Source organism: Pteropus medius, unplaced genomic scaffold, assembly GCF_902729225.1.
Source record: "Pteropus medius unplaced genomic scaffold, Ma_sr-lr_union100, whole genome shotgun sequence".
NCBI classification, from domain to species: domain Eukaryota; kingdom Metazoa; phylum Chordata; class Mammalia; order Chiroptera; family Pteropodidae; genus Pteropus; species Pteropus medius.
The window spans coordinates 8,044,219-8,066,538 of NW_024342473.1; the positions used below are offsets into that span (position 1 = coordinate 8,044,219).

The following is a 22,320-nucleotide window of genomic DNA, read 5'->3' on the forward strand; positions in this document are numbered from 1 at the left end:
TATTCTTGTTAAGATTATTCTCAGACATTATATATGTTTTAGTTGCTATTGCAAACAGGACCTATACATCTGTTTGTTTGTTCTTGTATGGGTTGCTATTAGTATATAAAAATGTTACTGATTTTTTATATATTTTATATTAAGACATTTATAAACTCATTCACTTTAATAGTTTAACAGATGATTCCATTATATTTTCTAGATACTAATAATATGTTAAGAACTCTGCTTTTCTTCCTTCATATAAAATTTCATGTGTAGAAAAGGGGTTAATACAGCAGGCCTGAGACTGCTCCCCTTAGGAAGGCCTGCTCGTACAGTTGGCCTGGGCTGTGTTTGGCAGCTGGGAACTTGGATTTTGGGAGGGTTCTCACTATTTCCTAAGTGATAAAGGTGGTTTACTGTGCCTACACTGTTCGTGCAAACAATATGATTTACGCTGAACATCTGCTTTCCTTCTAGGAGTCTTAAATTTTGGTATGTGCCAGTCAAAAGCTGTCTATGTGACCAATACCCAATAAAAACCTTAAGCACTGAGTCCCTATGCACGTCCCCGGAGGACAACATTTCATAAATGTTGTCACAATTATTTGCCAGAGGAATTATACATGTCTGTGCAACTCCACGAGAGAGGTCTCTAAGAAGCTTGTGCCCAGTTTTCTCTGGACTTCACGCCATACGCTTTTTCCCACTGCTGATTTCGCTTTGTATCCTTTCACTGTAATAAATCATAGCCATGAGTACAATCATATGCTGAGTCTTGTGAGTTCTTCTAGAGAATCCTCGAAATGGTATGTGTATGCGAGGGCTTGTCTGGGGGACCCCTAACACAATTTGTAATGCTTATGTCTTCTGTGTGGTAATTTTTTTGTCAAGTCTAGGTATCAATATAAATGGAGCTGCTCCAGATGACTGAGATGGAGAAAGGTTTGGCCCCCTCCTGATCTGATTTCCTGCCTTACTCCCCTGGTGCTCTGGGAAGTAGACTTCAAAAATTCTTGGTGCCTAATATCTTCTCACAGCTGCAAATTTTTATCAGTGTCATCCCTTTTATCTTTAATTTTGTTTATGTTATTTTCCCAATTAATTAGTTATAATTAATTTGGTCTTTCCAAGTTCTCTTCCCTCAAAAAATCAGCTTTTAGTTTACTTACATTTTTTTCATCCTTCCATTTATTTAACCATTTGAAATTCCATTTTGCTTAGGATCTGTGATCTTTTTTCCAATATTATAAATAATGTAATCCCTTTCTCTTTTTAATATTAAAAGTACTTGTTGCTATGGATTTTACCTCTACAATACAGTATTGACTAACTCATATATTTTTTACATTAACTGATCTTGTTTTAATTATTCACTAAACGATTTTAGTTATTTCATTTAAGATATTCCTTTCCTCTTTCGTGGTGGTTTGATAGTCTGAAAACTTAAAAGAAGTCATATTTTGGGTAATGTAGCAGACTAGACTCTTCAGATTAATCCTCCTGCTAAAAACAAGTAAAAAATGCGCAAAGATTTCAAAAGTCTGAAACTATGAAAAACATAAGATAATAAAGATTTATCGGGCCAAATATAAATGAAAACAGGAATCTAAAGGGAAAACAGAACACTAACATTGTTTTTGCCTCTGAGGACGTCCGCCAGCTAAGGAAACTTGATTTTTATTTTTTAGGACTTTGCGGGGCCCACAAGCTCAGAAATTAAAGTCTAAATTCTGCCAAAGATGGAGAGTGTCATAGGAAATCTTCCCCTGTAAGGTTAAGGTTACTTCTTCAGGTTGAGAATGAACCAGAAGTAAACCTACTCTCACTCTAACCCCTGCCCCCGGGAGTTTGTAAGAAAAAGTCCTTTGGTGTTGAACAGCGAAGAGGGAGTAAAAAAAAGAAAACCCCTGTCCCTGGGAAGTTATAACCACATGCTGGCAGTCCCCGTAAGTTTGTAACCCCAATTCATGTCATCTGGATGGTCCAAAAAGAAGCCTTAAGGCCTGAACTCATTTAAAGTAGTCCTAGACTGAGCTAGGTGACTGGCGAGTGCTAATCCTCTCTAGAGGAAGGCGCCATCATCTTAGGTGTCAGAGAATCTCAGAAATATGAGCAGTTAGCATATCAAGCTCACCAGGAAATGAGGTGTCATAAGCCAGATTCAGCAAAAACACACCTACAATGGCTACAGGTATCCTTCATTATCAAAATTCTCACATTGAATTCCAGGATTTAAGTAGATTTGGATTTACTAGAATTTCCATACCGTATAATATTTTGCCAAATACTGCCCAAAGCCCCAAACTCAAGAATCTAACAGAGCCAGATGATGAAACTCAGTAAGGAAAAGGCAGACAACTTTATATAAATGGAAAAAGACTTGAACAGATCCTTCACAGACATAGATATCCAAAGGACAATAAATATATGCAAAGGTACATATTAGGGATATGCAAATTAAAACTACAATGTGATACCACTCTATAGTCTTAGAATGGCTAAATTGAAATAGGAAGACAATATAAAGTACTGATGAACAAGTGGATTGACTAGAACTTTCATACACTGCCATAGAAGTATAAATTAATATAATCTATTTTGGAAGACTGTTTGGCAGTATTTACTAGAGATAAAATTTATGACCTAGCAATTACATTCACAGTTAGATCCTGAATAGAACTGTATGCATATGTGCCCAAAAGATGTGTACAAGAATGTTTATTATTATTTATAATAGCCCCAAGTAGAAATAACTCAAATATTTATCTATAACAGAATAGATTAATCTATTGCAGTGAATTCGTACAGTGAAATAGTACACACTACAATAATGAGAATAAATAAAACATAACTATGAATGAATTTCATAAGCATAATGCTGAGTGAAAAAAAGCTAAGTAGTATATACTGTGATTCCATTTTTATAAAGCTCAAAGGCAGACAAAATTAACATATGATATTTGCAGTTAAATAAGTGGTTACCCTTTGTTGGTGAGGTTAATAGCTAAAGAGTGTTTTTAGAGGAACATGGGATTCTGGTAGTATTCTGTTTCTTGATGTGGGTGCTGGTTACTTAGGTGTTTACTTTGTAAAAATTTATTCCACTATCTACTTATAATTTGCATATTTTTTGTATGTATATTATACTTTAACAATAATTGAAACCTTTGTAAAAAAACATGAAGAAGACCTAAGTAAATTGGGAGATATACCAAATTGATCAATAGATCCATTGCAAGCCCAATAAAAATCTCAGCAGGTTTTTTGGTTTATTTGCTTTTGGTTGAACTTGGCAAGCTTGTTTTCAAATTTATACAGAAACACGAAACACTAAGATTAGGAGGGCTCACCTGAAAAAGAACTAGGTGGAAAGATTTAGTGTGCCAGCTATTGTAAAACTAGAGTAGCTAAGAGGCCAATGCTATAGTATAGAGAGACTAGAAATAGACATTCAAATTTGGAAACTTGCTATGCGATAGAAGTAAAACTTATTATCAATGAGGAAAGGATGAACTTTTAAATAAAAAGTTCAATTGAAAGCAACTGATTATGTGGTAAAAATGAGAAATTGGATACTTATATCACACATACACAAAATAAATTGCAAGTGGTTTAAGACCCAAGTCCGAAAGGCAAAACTATAAAGCTTTTATAAAATAATATAGAAAAATATTTCAGGACTCCAGGTTAGGAAAAAATTTCTCAAACAAAACATAAAAAGCTTAACCATAAAAGAGAAGATTAATAAATTAGATTCTAATAAAATAAAAACTTCTATTCATTAGAAGTCAAAGATGCTGAAAAGAGAGATTACAGAATAGGAAAAGATTTTTGCAACATATGTAACTGAAAAAAATAACAGTAGGCAGCACATTTGCAAATCAATAAGAAAAAAACGACATTATATGAAAAACCTAGGCAAAAGACTTGAACAGAAATTTTACAAAAATAGAATTTCCAAACAGCCAATAAATGTATGCATTAACACCTCAATGAGATACTGTTACAAACTGACCAGAATAGTTAAAATAAAAACTGGCAAAGATGTGAAGCATCTTTGGTAGCAATGGGAGCTACCAAACAATGCTAGTGGTAGTATAAATTGGAAAATAATTTTTATAATATAATAAAATCAAAGATGCACATACCCTACAATCCTGCAATTCCACTCCCGGGTGTATGCTTTAGATGTCTAACAAACAACATGATATGAATAGTCAAAACAGCTTTTTTTTTGTAATAGACAAATCTGGAAACAACTCAAGTGTTCATTGGCAGCATATGATATATTCATACAATAGAATAGTTCTTGGCAATGAAAATGTAGGAACTGCAGCTACACATAGAGCAAGGCTGAATCACAAACATAACATGGGTGCTGTCCAGATGCCTTTTCCAGGCCAATGCACCCCCCCCTCCGCTCCCAGAGTACTGACTGCTAAATAGCTCACCACAGGCTCCTGCTTTGAAAAATTGCCCTTGGTCTAAAAGGAACCCCCAGCACACCCTCGCCAAAGACTTTTACTTACGTGCTGTCACAGGTATCTCATTGGAACACATACTGTGGTGGTATCCATGTGCCAGAGCTTCCTTGGGGATCAGGCTGTAGCTGAGACCTCATCCTCATTGCCTGTCCCTGCCATGTCCTGTGTCCTTTACCACCTTTCTCCTGAGAGCAGGAGCTCCACAAATCATATACATCTGACTTCCTGTTCTCACGTCCACATGTGAGGAATCAGATCTGAGACATATTGCTAAGCTAGAGAGACACTAAAAAGTTCATATATTACAATGCACACATAGGTGGTAAAATAAAAGAAAGCAAAGACATATTTATCACAAAGTCAGGACAGTGTTCACCTCGAGAGCTATGATGAGGGAAAGCACTTGGGTCTTCTGGTAATGTTCTGTTTCTTGATATGCCTTGTGCTCACTTGGATGTTCACTTTAGAATTATTATTTAAACTGTAAATGCATATCTTATGCTCTATTTAATATGTATGATATACACAAAAAGAAGAAAATTTCCCAAGTAATTAGAGTTTATTTTTGTTACAACTTAAGTAAAAAGGTATTTCCTAATCAGAGAAGACGAACTGTTCAATTTTGCCTTATATTTGTTGAGATTTTTTGTAGCCTAATATACAATCAAGGTTTGTAACTATTTTGTGTTATCATATTTGTTTATAAGTTGCATTAATTTATTAATTAATTTATCCATTAATTTAATAAAAATGTACTAGTTATCTATGACTACAAAAAAAATTACCCCGAAATTTAGCAGCTTAAAACCAGTATTTTCTCTCACCTTTTGTGTGGGTCAGGAATCTGGGCGTGGCTTAGCTGGGTCGTCTGTATCTCACAAAGCTGCAGTCAAGGCGCTGGCAGGGGTTGCAGCCACCTAATGGCTGGCCTCGGAAGGCTCCACTTCCAAGAACGCTCACACGGTTGCTGGAGAATTCAGTTCCTTGTGGGTCATTGCACAGAGGGCTAATGGCTGGCGCCCACCCCACACTCCCTCAGTTTTTTGCCATATGAGCCTCTCACAGCATGGCAGCTGGCTTCCTTTAGCGCGAACAAGCAAGGCAGAAGCCAGAGTCTTTTTAACCTAATCTGGAGTATAACACCACAGATGCTTTTCGCTATATTCCACTCATTAGCAGTAAGTCTCTAGGTCCAGCTCACACTTGAGGGGAAGAGAATACAGAAGGCCATGAAGACCAGGAGACAGGGAGCATTGGCAACTCCATTAGAAGCTGCCTACTGCAATGATATAAATCAACAGCTGGCTTCTCTTCTATTGCTTTGGAGAATCGCTAATGATTATTAAACAAAATTCTGACTGATATTTATCTTGGATCACAGTATACAGAGTTTTGCATGCGCAAAGCAGCTGGATCGCAAACTAACATGTAACAGCCAGAAATTCTTTCCTTATGACTTTGAGTTTGGGTCTTGTATTTGAAACACTGTTCATTTCCTCTGCCTACAATATCCTTACAAATGTGGCATGTATCTTTCACACTGAAGCCTCTTGTTGAACCTCGGTTTGAGCTGCTCTGGATGACCACTGCGTGTCTCTCTTAAGGTTCTTAGAATGGCCTCCAGAGTAAATCTTAGTTCTGTTATCATAGCCTATGCTTAAAAATAGACCATCCTAAATATAGTCTGCCTACTGAGTAAAAATCCATCTGAGTTTTCAGTGATGTGAAAACAAAAATATAAATATATTTAAACAAATGTCTTTGTCTATTTTGATCTACCTTTGATTGATGTTGGGGCATGAACATCATCCATGACAATAGGGATTACTTCCATTTCTCACGTTTCTAGTGTTTTTTCCTTTGTACTTTAATTGCCATATTATTTGGTCAAGATAAGTCCATGCGGTAAGGCAGTGGTCCCCAACCTTTTTTGCACCAGGGACCGGTGCTCCTGTAATAATCTAATGCCTGATGATCTGAGGTGGAGCTGAGGAGGTGATGCTAGCATTGGGGAGCGGCTGCGAATAGAGTTGAAGCTTCCCTCACCCACTACTCACCTCCTGCTGTGCAGCCCTGTTCCTAACACACCACAGACCAATACCAGTCCACGGCACAGAGGTTGAGGACTCCTGCAGTGTAAGGTATTCATTACTGATTCTATCTTGTAGCCACAGATTGACTTTTTATTTCAAACCTATTGCCTTAAATTCTGCTTTGCCAGATGATCATTTTTGTTCACATTTGAAGGATAGATCTTTGGTGCCCTTGTAGCTTTTGAAGGGGATCATTTTATTTTGGATGTGCTTTTTCAAACTTGTGGTCTAAACCAGAAATTGATGTTGGCAAGCTACCAACTTCATCGTTTGCCCAGGTGTCTATACAATGTACTATTAGATTAATCTTAAATATCAATTATCTCCGATTTGGAGCTCTGCTGTATGAAAATCTATGCCCCATACTGTAGCACCTGGTAACACGTGCACTACATTGTATTATTTTTAACTTCTGATCTGTCACTTTTCCAACTGGATTCTTTCTATTTATTAAGTACTTTCTATTAATTAGGAATCATTATAAGACCCTATGAGTTTGACTTAAAATATATTTTCTTATCAGATTTGACTATGCTTTATTGTTCTTACTGGTTTTAGCATTTAGGTAGCAAAAAGAAAAAAAATCAAGTTCATTTCTTGTTTTCTCTATATTTGACTCCATAAACTCTGTAACCAGAGCATGACAGACTCTAAACATCTTCACTGCAAATATTTTTAAAACTGGACTGATTCCTGAGTATATGCAGTTCTTAAAAATTGTCTGGAAGACTGAAATTTTCTTCTCGATGGTATCAAGTGAGATCTACTGATTTGTTTCCAAGAGTTAGGCAATTGTGGAAAGGCAGGGAGAGCAAGCCCTAATTACAGTCCCACCCCTTACCTGTGAGCTCAGCTTTCCTCCACCTAGATGCTGTACTGGGAATACCCAGACTGGCAATTTTAGTCTCACTCCTGAGAGGAATTACAGGAGATGGCATGAAACACTCTGTTCCCATAAGAGGAAGTGGTTTTTAAATGTTAAAATTGCCTAATCAATACACTTTTTATAATGTTAATTTTGTTAATTATGAATTGCTATTTCCTAATTGAAATGCATGTTAAGTTCCATAATTTCTATTACAGCAGGAAACACATGGAACAAAAATGTTTTCTCCTGCATTTATTATTTTCACTTTTGAATGGTCTAAGAAAAAAAATCCTTATATGCTGGAGTTAGAACATTCCTCATCAGGTACAGAGGAATCTCTGACCAAGTTATAGTAGCCTCTTATTGAATATACTTATGTTATTGGAAGCTTATGAAAGAGAGAACCTTTTATTCAATGTATACTTATGATATGTTTGTAGCCCTTCTATAGCACATGTTAGTCATTAGGGAAAAAAAGAGAAAAATAGTTGAATATCTGGCCCTCAAATCTTGTAAAGCCTGGAAAGGAAGATGAAACCTATATTTCTAAAACTATGCAAAAAGGTCAAATAACAAAAGTTTAAAAACAGCTTTACATATTTTAATGAGAATTTCTATTCTATAGAGAGCTAAAAATATTAAATCCCTCATAAAAGCTCACCTTTAGATATAATCTCCGATAATATTTTTGTAAGTGCCCTTCAGTTGGTTTTCTTTAACAATGGTACAACTGTCAGGTTTAAGCCCAAAAAGCATCTCCAGGAGGCAGAAGAAGCAGCACATCTCAGGGAGCATCTTTCCCTCCATGGACCAAAGGCTCATCAGTCACTGCCATCAGTGCTTTGAGCAGGTGAAAGAATCAGTGATGGCTGCCTGTATGTAAATGCTGACAACCGCCTCAAGAACATTACAGATAAAATGCTCCTGGGAGTCAGGTGTGAGTGATTAGATCTGAGACCCAGAATTCAAAGAAACATGAATGAAGTCTATTGCATATTTTGGTTTCTTGTCTTTTTTCTTTTTTTTGCATGCATTAGTCGTTCTCAAACTTTAACATACATGAGAACACTTGGAAGGTGTGTTAAACTACAGCTTGCCGGCCCCACCCCCAGAAATTCTGATCCAGTAGATCTGGGTGGGGCCAGAGATTGTATATATTAGGTGATGCTGCTGCTGCTTGTTTAGACCACGAGCTTGGAGAAGCACTGGCCTGGAGCACAGAGATCTTCAGTTAAATGAGCAGGAAGCCTGCATGCCTAGTGACTTCTGGGGTCATCCAAGTGCATGTTATTAGTAGGATTCCTTCTCTCCTCTAAAGTTTCAGGAACACCTGGCCTGATGAATTTCTGGAATGAAATGAACATTCCTAATAGCTGGCCCGGTATGAACTTGGCTGAGTAGTATATAATCAAAATTCAGGGATAACCCAGAAACTTCACTGTGTTCAGTACTGCAATCTTTCTGTACAGATACACTGGACATGTGGGAAAAAAATTGAGAGAGACTTTTTTTTTTAGAATTTTTCCCTTTCTTAACTTGTTCCTGAAAATATTAAAACTTTGAAATTAAGAAGCAGAAAATGATCAAATATATGCAGCTGAAAGAAGAACAAAAGGCATGACTGAGTCATAAGTTGGAATCCTTCCCATCAGCTCTACCTACTAAAAAGCTATGCAATTCATCTTTCCCTCCCTGCTGATTGAATTCAGTTCCTTCTCACCTCTTTCCCTCCTTTGCAGCAGGGCACTCCTACACTTGCATATATGATGTCTTTGTTCCCCTACAACTAGAAAAATCACAAAAAGGAGCCCTTCCCTTTGAGCTGATGAAGCCCACAGTCAGGAAAGCAGGGCTGGGGCTGTATTTCAATCCTACTCACTTCTTTATCTAGCACCTTAGTCTAGCGCACTGATTGCATGACTGTGCAGATCCCCAGCACACCCACTCTCACCTCACCTGACGGCCTCATCTGCCCCATCCACAGTCCGTGCCACCAGCATGATCTCCCTCAAACTCCATTCTGATGGCATCCTGGCTTCGAAGTCATCAGTGAGTATCCAGGCTTCATAGAGCTCCAACCGCTGCACCCGACACCTTTTATGATGTGAAACCTGCCTCTCTTTTCAACTTCTTTTCTACCTTTGCTCATAATTCCCCAAATTCTGCCTGATAGAACTAGGAACTAAGCCTGGGCATGCCATACTCCTTTATTCCTCTGGCTTTGTACATATTCCTTTAGACTAGAAAGCTTTTCATTCATGCCTTTCCCTTTTGTTTGTTCAGTCCATTTTTATTCATTTTAAAAATATATAATTTCATGTAAAAGAAACCTGAACTTATTTTAAAACATTTTGGAAAATACAAAGAATTATGAAAGCATTTCCATTAAAAAAGGTAGCTGGTTCACACTTTGATTTATTTTTTCAAAGTATTTTCTATGCCTGTATATTTGTGAATCATACCTGAAAATTGTTGGTATCATGTTTTTTGGTTTTTTTGTTTTTTTGTTTTGCCTAATATTACACTGTAAACTTTCTTCTCAGTTTTTATAAATGATTTGAAAAAATCTTTTTTTAATGGTTGCCTAATTTCCATAATGTTTGTGTGTGTACATATATATCTGAAGCATTTGTTTAACCCTTGTTTTGGTCATTTAGATGGTTTCCTTTTCATTTTTTTCTTTGCTATTATTATGCATAATACTATAAAGAAGAGTTTTGCACATAATGAGTATACTCCCTCTGGTTATTTTCTGGGAGAGAATTCTAAAGTGGAATTACTGGAACAGTAGAAAAGAACACTTTTGGGCTTTTGATATGCAGTAAAGTTGCTATTAAGAAAATGTGGACAAATTTACAAACTCACCAGGGGAACATGAACGTTCCTCTTACTTAATAACAGCCTCTCTGTTACTGCGAGTCATAATTTTTTTGTTTGGTCCTTGATAATTTGATTTTAATTCTTCATTTCTCTGATCGGGCAGGAAATTTTTCTACGTATATATATATATATATTTCCTTTTATGTAAACTATCTCTTTGTGCCCTTTGTCCAGCTTTCAATTGGAATCAAAATTCCTACTCATTTTCAATACTGGACTTAAGCATCTTCTCACTGTGAAGTTCTGACAGCCCCACAGATCACCGCTAGTCCAGGCCTCCTCTTCTAACAGAACTGTGTTTGCACATTAACAGCTGAGATTTCTATCCTCTACTGTAACAGTTTATGTGCATGTCTCCCCCTACTGGACAATGAGCAACTCATGGGCCAGCAGTGAGTTTTATGTATTCTTTTCCTCAGCACCTAACCAACTGCCTGGCACATGGTATGTGTCAATTAAGACGTATTGAATCAACTAATGAATAAGTCAATAGAGATCCCTGAAGAGTTGACTTTTACCTTAACATGGATTTCATCAGGGTGGTATTAAACAGAAAGGATTACTAAGTCCTTGGATAAACTAATGCAGACTTGTTTAAAGTAATATAAGTGTTAATAGAATAGCCTACAAAAATTCACACTATCAAACTGCTAGAGAACGAAACATTGCTAGAAATTGTGTATTAAAAAAAGAAAACTAAACTCTTTTCTTTTTTTAAAGAAAGTAATTTCCTCTGCAAAATATTATAAAATTACATTTATTGATTCATCTGGGGACTTTCAAATTACCTTGACAATGATCATAATACACCTTTCAAAAGGAGATCACAAAAAAGATGTACTTGCACTGACAATAAAACACTATATACTTATGCATTAAATATACATATGAAAGTTAAACTTTGAACATGACTACATTTTTCATCACATCATACTCTCAAATTATAATTCACCTATTCCTAATTTGGCCATTTCACAGTGTTACTATACAAAAAAGACACACGTATATATCCAGGTTAAAACTGTCACTGAGATAAACCAGAGGTGAAAAATGGGGTTGCTGCTAATTTAGAAATAAGGCACATACTCTTGTCTTTGGAGGGGAATGGCTAAATGAGAGTCTCGGGTATATTTGACTGTAGCTGGCTCTCCATCTCAGAGTCTGCATGTGTTGGGGTACAAAGGGGCTCTAGAGATGATGAAACCCCACTACTGTCCCCTATCTGTTCTTTTATGAAAGGTGAATGTTCTTACCTGCGAGCTGGGTTCAGAGTCTCTTGTTCAATTGAACAGCTGCAGCCATATTTTCCCCACTTTTCTCTTTTGGTCATAGTGTTGCTAATCTTCGTAAACATTTAAATGTACAATTAAAGTGCTCAGTTGTGCTCCAGCTGAGCCCATTCTGCTCCAGTTTGCAAAGTGCATAGTTCTCAGAAACCTCAGTAAGATCTTACTGTCTCCACAAGGAGCAGAACATGATTGTGAATGGGTAGATGTTAGGTTGTTGCCACCACCCTAACTGAGGTCTACTGAGTCCTGGGTGGGCTTTTTGTTGTGCAGGTCACCCTGCCGCTTCACACAACCACAGGTGGTAGTAAACACAGCTCTCTGCCAAGTCACACATCACTGTTTTTCAAAGAAGCACAAATCTCTTCCCCAAAGAATTAATTAATATGATAAACCTATGAAATGGAAGTGCCAAAAATTGAAACAATACTTTTATAGCCACTCTCAAATTTTGATTCCTACTAACATTCCTGCTTCACCACATAAGAAACTGGACTTCAAAAGATAAAAATTAATTTTTCTCCTCTGGGTTGTGGGCATAGTCACATCTTGCCTCGCATCTACTTATTTATAGCTTTCTTCTCCATGTGAGGCAATGAGCGCCTTCCAGATGTTGGCTGGGTAAGGCCCCTCCATACTCCTAATTTGGCTGTATTTCCCACCTCACTTCTCTGAAGAGCATCTATAATCCAGGTATACTTAGATCAGTTGACAAAGAAAATAATTAAACAGGGGAAATTATGATACAAAATAAACAAATCAGGTTTCACTAGAAATGAATAGGTAAGAAATTTTAAGAACACCCATCACAATTGTAAACGGTGGTGTTTCTATTGGATTTAGAGACTCAGAAAAACCTCTCTAAAATATTAGGGACACCAAGTACAAATGTTTAAACAATATCATAACTTTAGGACTTATAACATTGTTTACAATATATAAAATTTTAATCAGTATTAATAACCTGAAATTTAAAAAAATCTACTGAAATTGTTCGTAAATATAGAGTGACAATATATTGTTAAGATAGCTAATACATTTAGATATTTTGTTACGGGAGATAACTTTTAAGGATTTAAATTGTAAGATTTTTTTTTTTTTTGTCTTGGTTCTTTGACAGAAAGTGATACATTCCTCAGTTTACCAGAGACTGTAAAACATTATCACAGACTGGATTCCACGTTTGTTTGGCAGGAATTGTACCAGTTTCTATACTTAAGAGGCCTTATGAAAATCTTGTGAAAAAACGTCCGAAATCGTGATGTTCTGAAAATGATGAAAATCCAAGGGTCCACAATTGAGATCACAGATAAAAAACGCAAGGCACGGAGGTCTCCGACTTCTTCAGAAGTTTCGTTTTCCTTGTGGACAGCTCTAAATGCTCCATAGTAAGCCTGATACTATTTTAAAGAAAAACATTCCATTATAATATCGAAAGGCTGATGCCAGCAATACATTCACTTAGTTCACTTAGGACACATTACGTTTCTCTAAGAACCTTGCAGCCTGGTTTGGAATATTCTGTTTTGGTAAATTTATAAGCCACTAAGGCTGCTGCAGCATATGGGTGCAAGTGAGGAGCTGGGAAGATCCAAGGCTGACCTGGGAGGCTCAGTGTAAGTGAGGGACTCCCAAGAGATCCTGTCTAACTAAGCCCCTGGAAGCTGTTGAACCTGCTGTGAGCACTGAAGTTTCCATGTCCCTGCCAGGCCATTCAGGGGAAGAGCTGAGATGGGACACATCCAGTTCACTGAATCTGTTACAAACAGGGTCACCACACTTCCATTAATACAGAGTTTCCCTTCCCATATTCTCTTCAGTTCTCCTTTCTTTCTCCTGTCTGCTTCCTATTCTCTCTTATGAGTTAGCTCAGAAATAAGTCACACATATGACATGTCGCATGTATAGAGACATTAACAAAACAGAAGCTTTTAGTTGATGTGAAGAGATAGGACATACTAGGAAAAGGCAGGAGACTTGCAAAAGGACTCGTTCAACTCATGTAAATGACTTAGCAGAGATGGTTACCTTTCTGTGGTCGACAGCCTCTTTTCGGACTAGGGTAAAAAAACATGCATAGAAATATGAGCCTGCTTACCTGTGCCCAGTCAATCCTATTGCCTTGATCCTCCCTGAGGTCTCTGTGGCCTCCTCAGAGCCATGCAAACTGCCTTACCCGTGGCTTTTCCTGCCATCCAGCCAACTCTGCTGTCTAGACAAGCACTACCACTGTCTCTTACTCTGCTGGAGGCCAGTCACTTTTTCTCAATGCTATTATACTCCCTGTGCCTACTGAGATTCTAAATCCATAATTGGACAAAATGGACTTTAAAGGGATAGTTAAACTCAACATTAGTGTGTCGGCGGCGGGTGGGGGTGGGGGATATGAATAAGTACACAGACCAGACCCATTTAGGGCAATCAAGGAATATCTGCTGGAGAAGATGCGTCTTCCCATAATCACTTCCTTGCCTTTTTACTCTTTGCTGCAGAGAGCATTTCAGTGGGCTCAGCTACTAAGTGCACCTAGTGCACTTAGGAAGATATACCATATCTGGAAGTCCTCTCCCATCATAATTGCTTAATAATACTAATAGTAATGATAATGACTAATGCCCATGTTCCCAGGCATTGTTCTAAGCATTTTACTTTGAAAACTTCATTCCTTCCTCACAAAAATCCCATGAAGGAAGTATCATCATTATCTCTGTTTTACAGATATGGAAACTGACCGCATCCCCAAATTCTATCTCCTTTCAAGGTCGGCATCAAACATTACCCCCTTCAGAAAGCCCCTTTGGAGCAGTGGCTAAGCACACCAGCTTTAGAGTCTGATTTTCTGGGTCATTGGCTGTGTGACTTTGGGTAAGTTATTCTGCTTCTTCATCTGTAGAATGGAGATAATTGTACAGACCTTCCAGGACTGTTATGAAATTCGAATAAGATGTTATGAGTAAAACATTGACAACAGGTCCTAGCATATAAAAATTAAATATTATAATTACTTTATCAATTAGGAGTGACTTTTTTCCTTCTCTAAAATCCCTATGACCCTAATCATTCCCTCCTACCCCTGGTATTATAGCTTATATGTACAGATGTGATGTTTTTCTCATTTTGCATCCCCACAATGAATGACAGGATTTTGAATGTTGTAGGTAACAGATATAAGCTGAATGGGTAAAGATGACAACAGCTATGTACCTCAGCTAATTTAAAAAGCAAACGCTTTATGTGAGTTTGTCTCTAGATTTGCTTCATTATCCTCAAAGTGCAGTGCAACACAATGTAATTCCAACTATTTAAGAATACTTGATTAATTGGGATCTGGATAACTAAATAGTACTTATATAATTAAAACAATTTTATTTCTATGCAGTATTTACCCAAGTCGATTCTATTGTATATTCTTAGGTTATTTGTATTTTCAAGTCACTTGATTTGTATTAGAAATGTATTGCTCTACACCTGGCCTTTTAATTTAATGTAATTTATTTTTATGTTTTGAGTTTACTAAAAATATAGATTCATTCATGGCAGTGATCAAAGTGTATATTCTATTAATTCTCACAAGATATCAATTTGAAGACAATTTAGACTTTCAAAAATATCTGTCAATCAATAGTATTTTCTAGGACATACTTCATAAACTGCTAAAATAAGGAATAACCTCAATATACACCAGGCATTTTTTAAATAGCTCAATTTACATAAAGAAAATCAGTGTGAGGAGAGCACCCTCTGTTGGATTTAGGAGTCCATGAAAAAATGTTGCTATTGCCAATTCGCCGGAGTGTTACCTTGGAGTATTTCTGTTCCCCAGAGCTCTGCTGATCCTAATGCCCTGTTCTTTCCAGTCCATCCATCACAACACCTTAGACATCGCTCTCTGCTCTAGTTCTTTAAAGCCACTTCCAACTCTTTCCCCTGGGCCGGCTCCTGCCTATCATTCCTTATATGCTTCCGATAGCCTACTTTGGAAGAAGCATACCACTCACTTTTTCTGCATCAAAATGAAACACACACGCACACACACACACACGAGTTATCTCAATACACGCAGGCTGTCCTCTGTTACTTCTCTAACTACATGCATTTTGTAGTTAATGCAATAACACAAGATCGTACTTATCTTTACCTATCTAGATCTCTCAAGTAATACGTCTAATCTATACACGAACACCCACTCTCACTCATCCCTGTTCCCCTACCAACCTCCATGCAACTATGGTTTTCTAAGGTAAAAATAATTTTAATGAAAGTGTGTTATCCACATTAGAGAATGTGCTTCAAATTGCTTCTAAAGCTCATCCTGTATTCTCTATACTTTCTTCCCACTGTATCAAATTAGGAAATCAAAAACTCAATCTTGCTTTAATCCAACATTACAGCATAATTATATTTTTAAAAATGATACTCCAACAACCTTTTCACTGGCTTAATGAAATACAATATTTGTGCTATGAGTAAGGATCTTTTTAAAAGTCTTTTCCCTCCTTCACATACAGTCTTATTTTTTCCAGTCACTAGATTCATTCCTTAAAAGAGCGATTTTCAAAGTGTGGAGGTCTCCAATACTCTTTCAGTGTGTCTGCAAGGTCAAAACTATATTCATAAAAAAGACATTATTTGCCTTTTTCACTTTCATCCTCTCATAGGTCTACAGTGAGTTTTACGGAGGCTACGTGAGTGTGATGACATTATCACGCCCAGGCTAATGGAATATGTACTTGTGTAATCTTGTGTTTTCTAGACTTTTCTAAGTAGTAGCTTTAGGAAATACATATGTGCATTTTCAGAGACTGTTCTTAGTACTTTCGTGATCTTAATATATTTTTTTGTTTTACCTGCCATAATCTCTGTAGTTATCTTATTATTCATGTAATCATTTTGAAATTCCAAAGTTTCCCTTGCACCTTTGCAAAAACACAAGAAGTAAATTTTGTTAACTAGTTTTGCAATAATATTTTAAATTTTCCTTATTTTTAATTTCTAAAATGATAAATACTGATAAAGCTCTTTGGTTCCTTAATAATTTTTAAGAGTAAAAAGGGGTCCTTAGAATAAAACAAGTTTGAGAACCACTGCCTTAGAATATAATGCTATCTCCTGAGGAGACCATATTTCTTAATTAATTTTCTATGTCTAGAAGGCAATAATAATAAAAGGAAATAATAATTAGTAATAATAGTGATACTAATTTTTTTAGGCCAGGCACCTAGTCAGGTGCTTGATATATATTACTTCAAATCTTCATAGCTATCTTACAGAGCAAGTACATTATCTTCATTTGACAGATGAGAAAACTGTGGTTAGAAAGGGTAAATAAGCCATTATCATCGCTAGTATATGATGCAGCCTGATTCAAATCCATGTCTGATGCTGAGGCCCTTATTCTTTCTAGAAAATGGGAGTTCCTGTAAGAATGTTGTCAGCATTGCATCTCTTTGGAACTTTACAAGTTTTTTAGGAAATCATTTTCAAATCCATTATTTCCGTCAGTCCTCACAAACCCGTATGAGTTATTTACATCTTTTTAGAGATATGTCCAAATGCAATGTCTTTCCGCTGTATTATGCTGCTTTCTGATTATTCTTACTAAAACGTTTGAACTCAGGACACAATATCCATGCAGTTCGGTATTGTCTGCTTTTACCACAGTATAGGTAATACGTCTTAAGAGCAGGGGTCTGCAGACATTTTCTGTAAAGGGACGGACAGTAAATATTTTAGGTTTTATGGGCTAAAAGGCAAACATATATGAAGAGAGAAAACACATTTCCACAACTTTTGTTGATGAAATTAAAAATGTAATAATAATAATAATAATAATAGTCTACGGCAATGCCACCCTGAACAAGCCCGATCCCATCTGATCTCGGAAGCTAAGCAGGGTTGGGCCTGGTTCGTACTTAGATGGAAGACCACCTAGGAAGATCAGGTGCTGCAGGCATAAAAAATAAAAAAAATAAGGGATTGTAAACTGATAAGGTCCTTGCAATCTGTGAGGTCAACCAAGGGTTGCCTCGCCTAAAATAAATAAATAAATAAATAAATAAATAAATAAATAAATAAATAACAACAATAAAAGTACAATTTTTTGTAATACATGTCTACTAAGGAGAAAAATAAAAGTCTTTTTTTTTTTCTTAGAATAGTATTTGGTTCAGAGCTCGTGTGTCCTGTCATCAAATTGATTGCAAATGTTCATTTGTAAAAAATATTCTTAATTCCAGGGCTGTACAAAAACAGTGGGCAGGACGGTTTTGGCCCGTGAGCTGTGGTTTGCCAACTCCCGCTTTAGAGCATGGTTCTCCAAATGTAATCCCCAGATTAGCAGATTACACTTCACTTGGGAAGTTGTTAAGAATAAAAATTCTTCAGAAATGTCTAAATCAGAAACTCTGGGAAATGGGGCCCAGTCATCTGTGTTTTAAAAGTCCTGCTGATAATTCTGAGCATGGTAAAATTTGAGAACCACTGCTAAATATCTATGACTACATCCATATCAATTAATATATGTATAGATTTATTTATTTGGGGGAGTTCTGATCCTAACTTTGCATGATGATGCTACAGATCACTCTTTCCGCCTGACATTAAGGTCTTCATTTAAGGAAAAATCACATCATATCACCTTTATCCATCCTTGAAATTAACATCCAAAATTGCAATGTTATCATGAGAAACTTAACGCTCCTATTCACGAAAGTCTCAGGACTCTAAAGACAATGCATTTGTTTAAATGTTGTTCATGTTGAACAATTACACTGGGAGATGAGGGAGAGGAAGAGGAGTGATACTGAAAAAGTTTTCTCAAGCCTCAGCCACATTCATAGGTGTCTTGGCTGGGACCCCAGGAGGAAATACCTTCAAAACTATGGGGTAATTTAATCTCCTCCACCACCCCCGTTACTAAATTGAAACCCGAGATAATGGCTTTCATGTCGCCTTGCTTGCCAAGATAGAAACAAAACCAACCTGTCAAGACAGGTTATCAAAACATCAGTGGCTGAAACTTACTTTCACATCTGCCTGTCCAAACAGCCTCTCTGCCTCTGTCACCACTACTGCCCGCGGGAGCAGCACCAGAAACAGGGTCCAGACTCCTCAAAGTTTAGCATGAGTTTTTAAAAACCAAGCCTATACGTTTAGTCACTCACCTCTGCAAACCATTCTAGCAAGATTACACCTCCCCTTATTCTCTTCCCACGCCAACTCCTGGGAGAAGAACTCCCAGATGCCATTCTCCCATTTCTGATGCCACTAAAATCGTGGGCAGGTCTAACGAAATAAAACATTAACTAGCCATCGGGAAGTAGGAGAGGACTCCTATTGCCAAAGAAAAACCAAGTTCTGCTCCTCGAAGTTCTGAGGCACAAAAATAGCTCATATCTTCCCAGAAGGAAGATGAGAGCCAACTGGAGTTCTGCCAAGTGGAGTTCTCCGGGCTGAGGAGGCACCACTGGACTCTCTCTCCCTTCCTTTCTCTGACTTTCCCTCTTCTCGCTCAACAAATTGGGTTATATCTCCTCGCAGTTGTCAAGGGAGGGAACTCGATCTGAGAAGCGCAGCAACAAACCCTCCTAGCCCAGGATGCACCTTCTCTTGCACCACGTCCAACACGTCCCATCCTTTCCGTCCCGCACCCGCAACGGGACGCCCTTCACGCCCCCTCAGCCTTGGCGAGGAGCGACTCACAATTAAAGGCAGGGAGCACATGGTGAAGAGCACGGTCATGAGGGCCAGCAGTAGGAGGTGATCCAGCTCCTCCAGGGGCGGCGGGGAAGCCTCTTTCTCACCGGCGCTGGTCTGCGCACGGGCCCTGGTACCCGAGCGCGGAAGCCGCTGCAGCCGCCGGTGCATCGCATAGAGGTTGCGCATGGCGCTCAGGTTGCACAGCACGGTGGCGAGGACTAGTAGCGCCATGAGGCTGGCGTAGAGCACTGAGTAGCCCAGCACCGACAGAGAGCGCTCCTCGTGGACCATCTGGATGAAGCACCAGGTGCCAGGGCAGTACTGCACGAACTTCCCGAAGCCCACGAAGGGCAGCGCGCAGAAAGCCAGGCAGAAGGCGCCCACGACGGGCGCCACTAGTGCACCCCGGCGCAGGGTGATGTACTGTCGGTAGAAAAAGGGGTGCCCCAAAGATAGCCAGCACTCCAAGGCCATAGCCAGGAGCTGCAGCGTCGAGGCGAGCCCGAAGAAGGACATGATGAAGGCGAAGGCTTGGCACAGCGAGCTGCCTGGCTTGGGCACCAGCCCCCACAGGCTCCGGTTCTGCGCGTACGCTGCCAGCACAAAGGGGCTCACGAGGGACTTGCCCAGCAAGTCGGTGATGGTCAGACCACACACCAACACATAGAAGACCGAAGGCGGCGGGCGCGGCGAGCGCAGCGGACATGACCCCAGCCCCGAGCGCGCCAGCAGCCCCAGAGCCAGCAGGTTGCCCAGGAGGCCCGCGCTGAAGAGCAACCAGCCCATCGTTGCCGAGTAGCTCTTCTCCACCGAGGTGGTGTTTTGGCAGCGGTAGAACGGCTGCCTCATGGCCGGCGGCCCGCGGGCCCGAGTGGAGGCTGCGGGACGGCCAGGTCCTCAGCGTCCGGGTGCAGAGGAGCCCCCAGCTGCTCAGCGCGCGCCTCGGGAGGAGAGGCTGAGCCGCAGAGGAAGCTCGGCTAGCCGCCGGGTGTAGCAGACAGACAGGCACCTCCTATCTAAACTCTCGGGTCACACTCCTCCCCGAAGGGCGGGACACGCGGCTAGCTGCTCCCTCGGCACTGCCTTTGCCCAGCGCGGAGCAGCCCAGCGAGGAGCTGGTCCTGACGCTCAGCGTCCTGAGGAGAGACAGACCCTCGTGCTCAGACTGAGATGGAAGGAAGGAAAGTAGCCAGATTCTGAGCACCCTCGACCAGCCCTTGTGCGAGGCAAGGGAACTACTAAAATGAAGGAGAATTAAGCAGCAGCTACTTGGGAGGAGGCGGGTGCGAGGAGATGGTGGCGGTGGTGGGACTCTGGTGGTGGCCAAGAAGAACGCTGAAGATGAAGTCAGTGGGGAGGCTGAGAAAGGGCTTCCACCTAGTGAATTAGTGAGTTCGGGAGGGGATAAAGGTAACTAACATTTGCCTAACATTTGAGGCTTAGGTCGAAATCTATTCTGGTTTGGTGCACCAATTAACAATGATCTTCATCGCATAAGTGAGGAAACTGAGATCTTGAAAGGTTAAGTGATCTGGCCAAGGTGACGGAGCTAGTAAGTGGCAAAGCTTTTCCTGGAACCTGGATCTTCTATTTGTAGAGTCCATCTATCTTGATTTCTCCTCCCAAGAGACTGGCCAGATTTCGGGGAAGTGGCTGCAGGGAAAACCAAAGGAGATGTTGGCCCTGGGTACCATGAATCACAGTGGCTGTGTTGACATGGTGGGAGGATCATGGTTAAGAGCACCGGTGCTGTCATCAGATAGACCTGGGTTCAAGTCCTCATTCTGCTAATGACTGCACGTGTGACCCTGAGGGACTTGCTTAGCCTCTCAAGTAGTAACGTCAGTCCAGGCTGCTTGGCTCTTTTGAGGCATAGGAATAACACATGAAGTGCAGATACATAAAAAGTCCTCGGTACAGTGCAACTCGCAGGATTCTCACGTGTTTTAGGAAGGGTGTTTTAGTGGTCGATGTTTAACTGCAGTTTTTAGCATGGATTTTGAAACCAGAAAATAGACTCGATATAAAGCTTTCTCACTCTGGTTTGTGACTACTAGAAAACATTTTTTCCCTTCTGGAATTTGACTTGGCTGCGTCATAGAGGCAAGGGAGTCCCTTTTGATAAATATGGTTTATCTCTTTAATAATCACTTGATATCCTGGGAAAGGATATCTAGTTTTGTGTGTGGAATATGAGTGGGATGACTGAGGCCAAAAGTACCTAAATTAGGCCTTGGCTTGAAGAAGTTCATTTTTAAGCTTAATGCCTGTTCTGATGACAGATGCACAGAAATAGCAAGAGTCTTGAGCTTTGGATGTAAAAGCCTTAAGTGTAGCCAGAGAGGCTGCCTCCTGACTGAAAGGGTCTAAGCTTTGCAATTAGATAGTTCTGAACTCTACCACTAGCTGTGTGACCCTGGGTTAGTTTACTCAAGTTCTCTGATTTTGTTTTCTCACCTCATAGTGGTGTCGTGAAGCTGAGGAAGCATAAAAAGTGTTTGCATAGAGTAATAAGAAGAAGCAGAATGAATATTTTAAGGTCTTTATATATGATGAGCACTCTCTCATTCCTTCACATCTATCCAATTAATAGAAGGCCTTCCACATGGTTAGTTCCCTTGTCTTCCACCATCTCCCTCTCATTCCTGACCTCTCATCTCCCCGTCGAGCTCCTAATGAATAATGATGGTTTTAGAAGAGCCCCACTTAAGTTGATGAAGTGAAAGAAGGAAAAGGCCCTGTAACCAAAAGACACAAGAATCTGAAGAAATCTGAGGTCTTCTCTCCAGACAGACAGACAGACAGACAGACACACACACACAATTGCACACACTCACAATTTGCACCAATTACAGGGTGTTCAGTTTCCTGAAGCTCCATTCTGGTGCCCAGAGGAGGCCCAGTGGACTCTAGCTTAAGAATCCTCCTCTACGGACATTCTCTAAAGTGTACCTATGCCAGTTCTTTGCGGCCTTATTTTCCTGTTACAGCTGCGTCCACCTCCATACCCCTTCCAAGAGTAGTGC

General features: G+C 39.4%; 1 protein-coding gene and 1 pseudogene across 1 annotated transcript; one reads left to right on the forward strand and one right to left on the reverse strand.

The window, feature by feature from the left end:
* Positions 1-11,247: 11,247 nt before the first annotated feature.
* On the reverse strand, positions 11,248-20,291 carry PTGDR (prostaglandin D2 receptor). The gene is made up of 2 exons (XM_039865123.1): positions 19,298-20,291; positions 11,248-12,996 (listed from the first exon to the last, which is right to left on the reverse strand). Exons 1-2 carry the CDS (start codon positions 20,141-20,143, stop codon positions 12,760-12,762), a joined length of 1,083 nt encoding a protein of 360 aa, XP_039721057.1. The 5' UTR covers positions 20,144-20,291; the 3' UTR covers positions 11,248-12,759.
* LOC120604762 (uncharacterized) lies at positions 17,431-17,549 on the forward strand (annotated as a pseudogene).
* Positions 20,292-22,320: the final 2,029 nt, after the last annotated feature.

Excerpts from the sequence above, each read along its gene's own strand:
- PTGDR (XM_039865123.1), bottom strand. The coding sequence starts at position 20,143 with ATGAGGCAGCCGTTCTACCGCTGCCAAAACACCACCTCGGTGGAGAAG. Across the intron at positions 12,997-19,297 it reads TGTGCTCCCTGCCTTTAATT|TATCAGGCTTACTATGGAGC; the intron begins GTGAGTCGCTCC and ends TCTTTAAAATAG.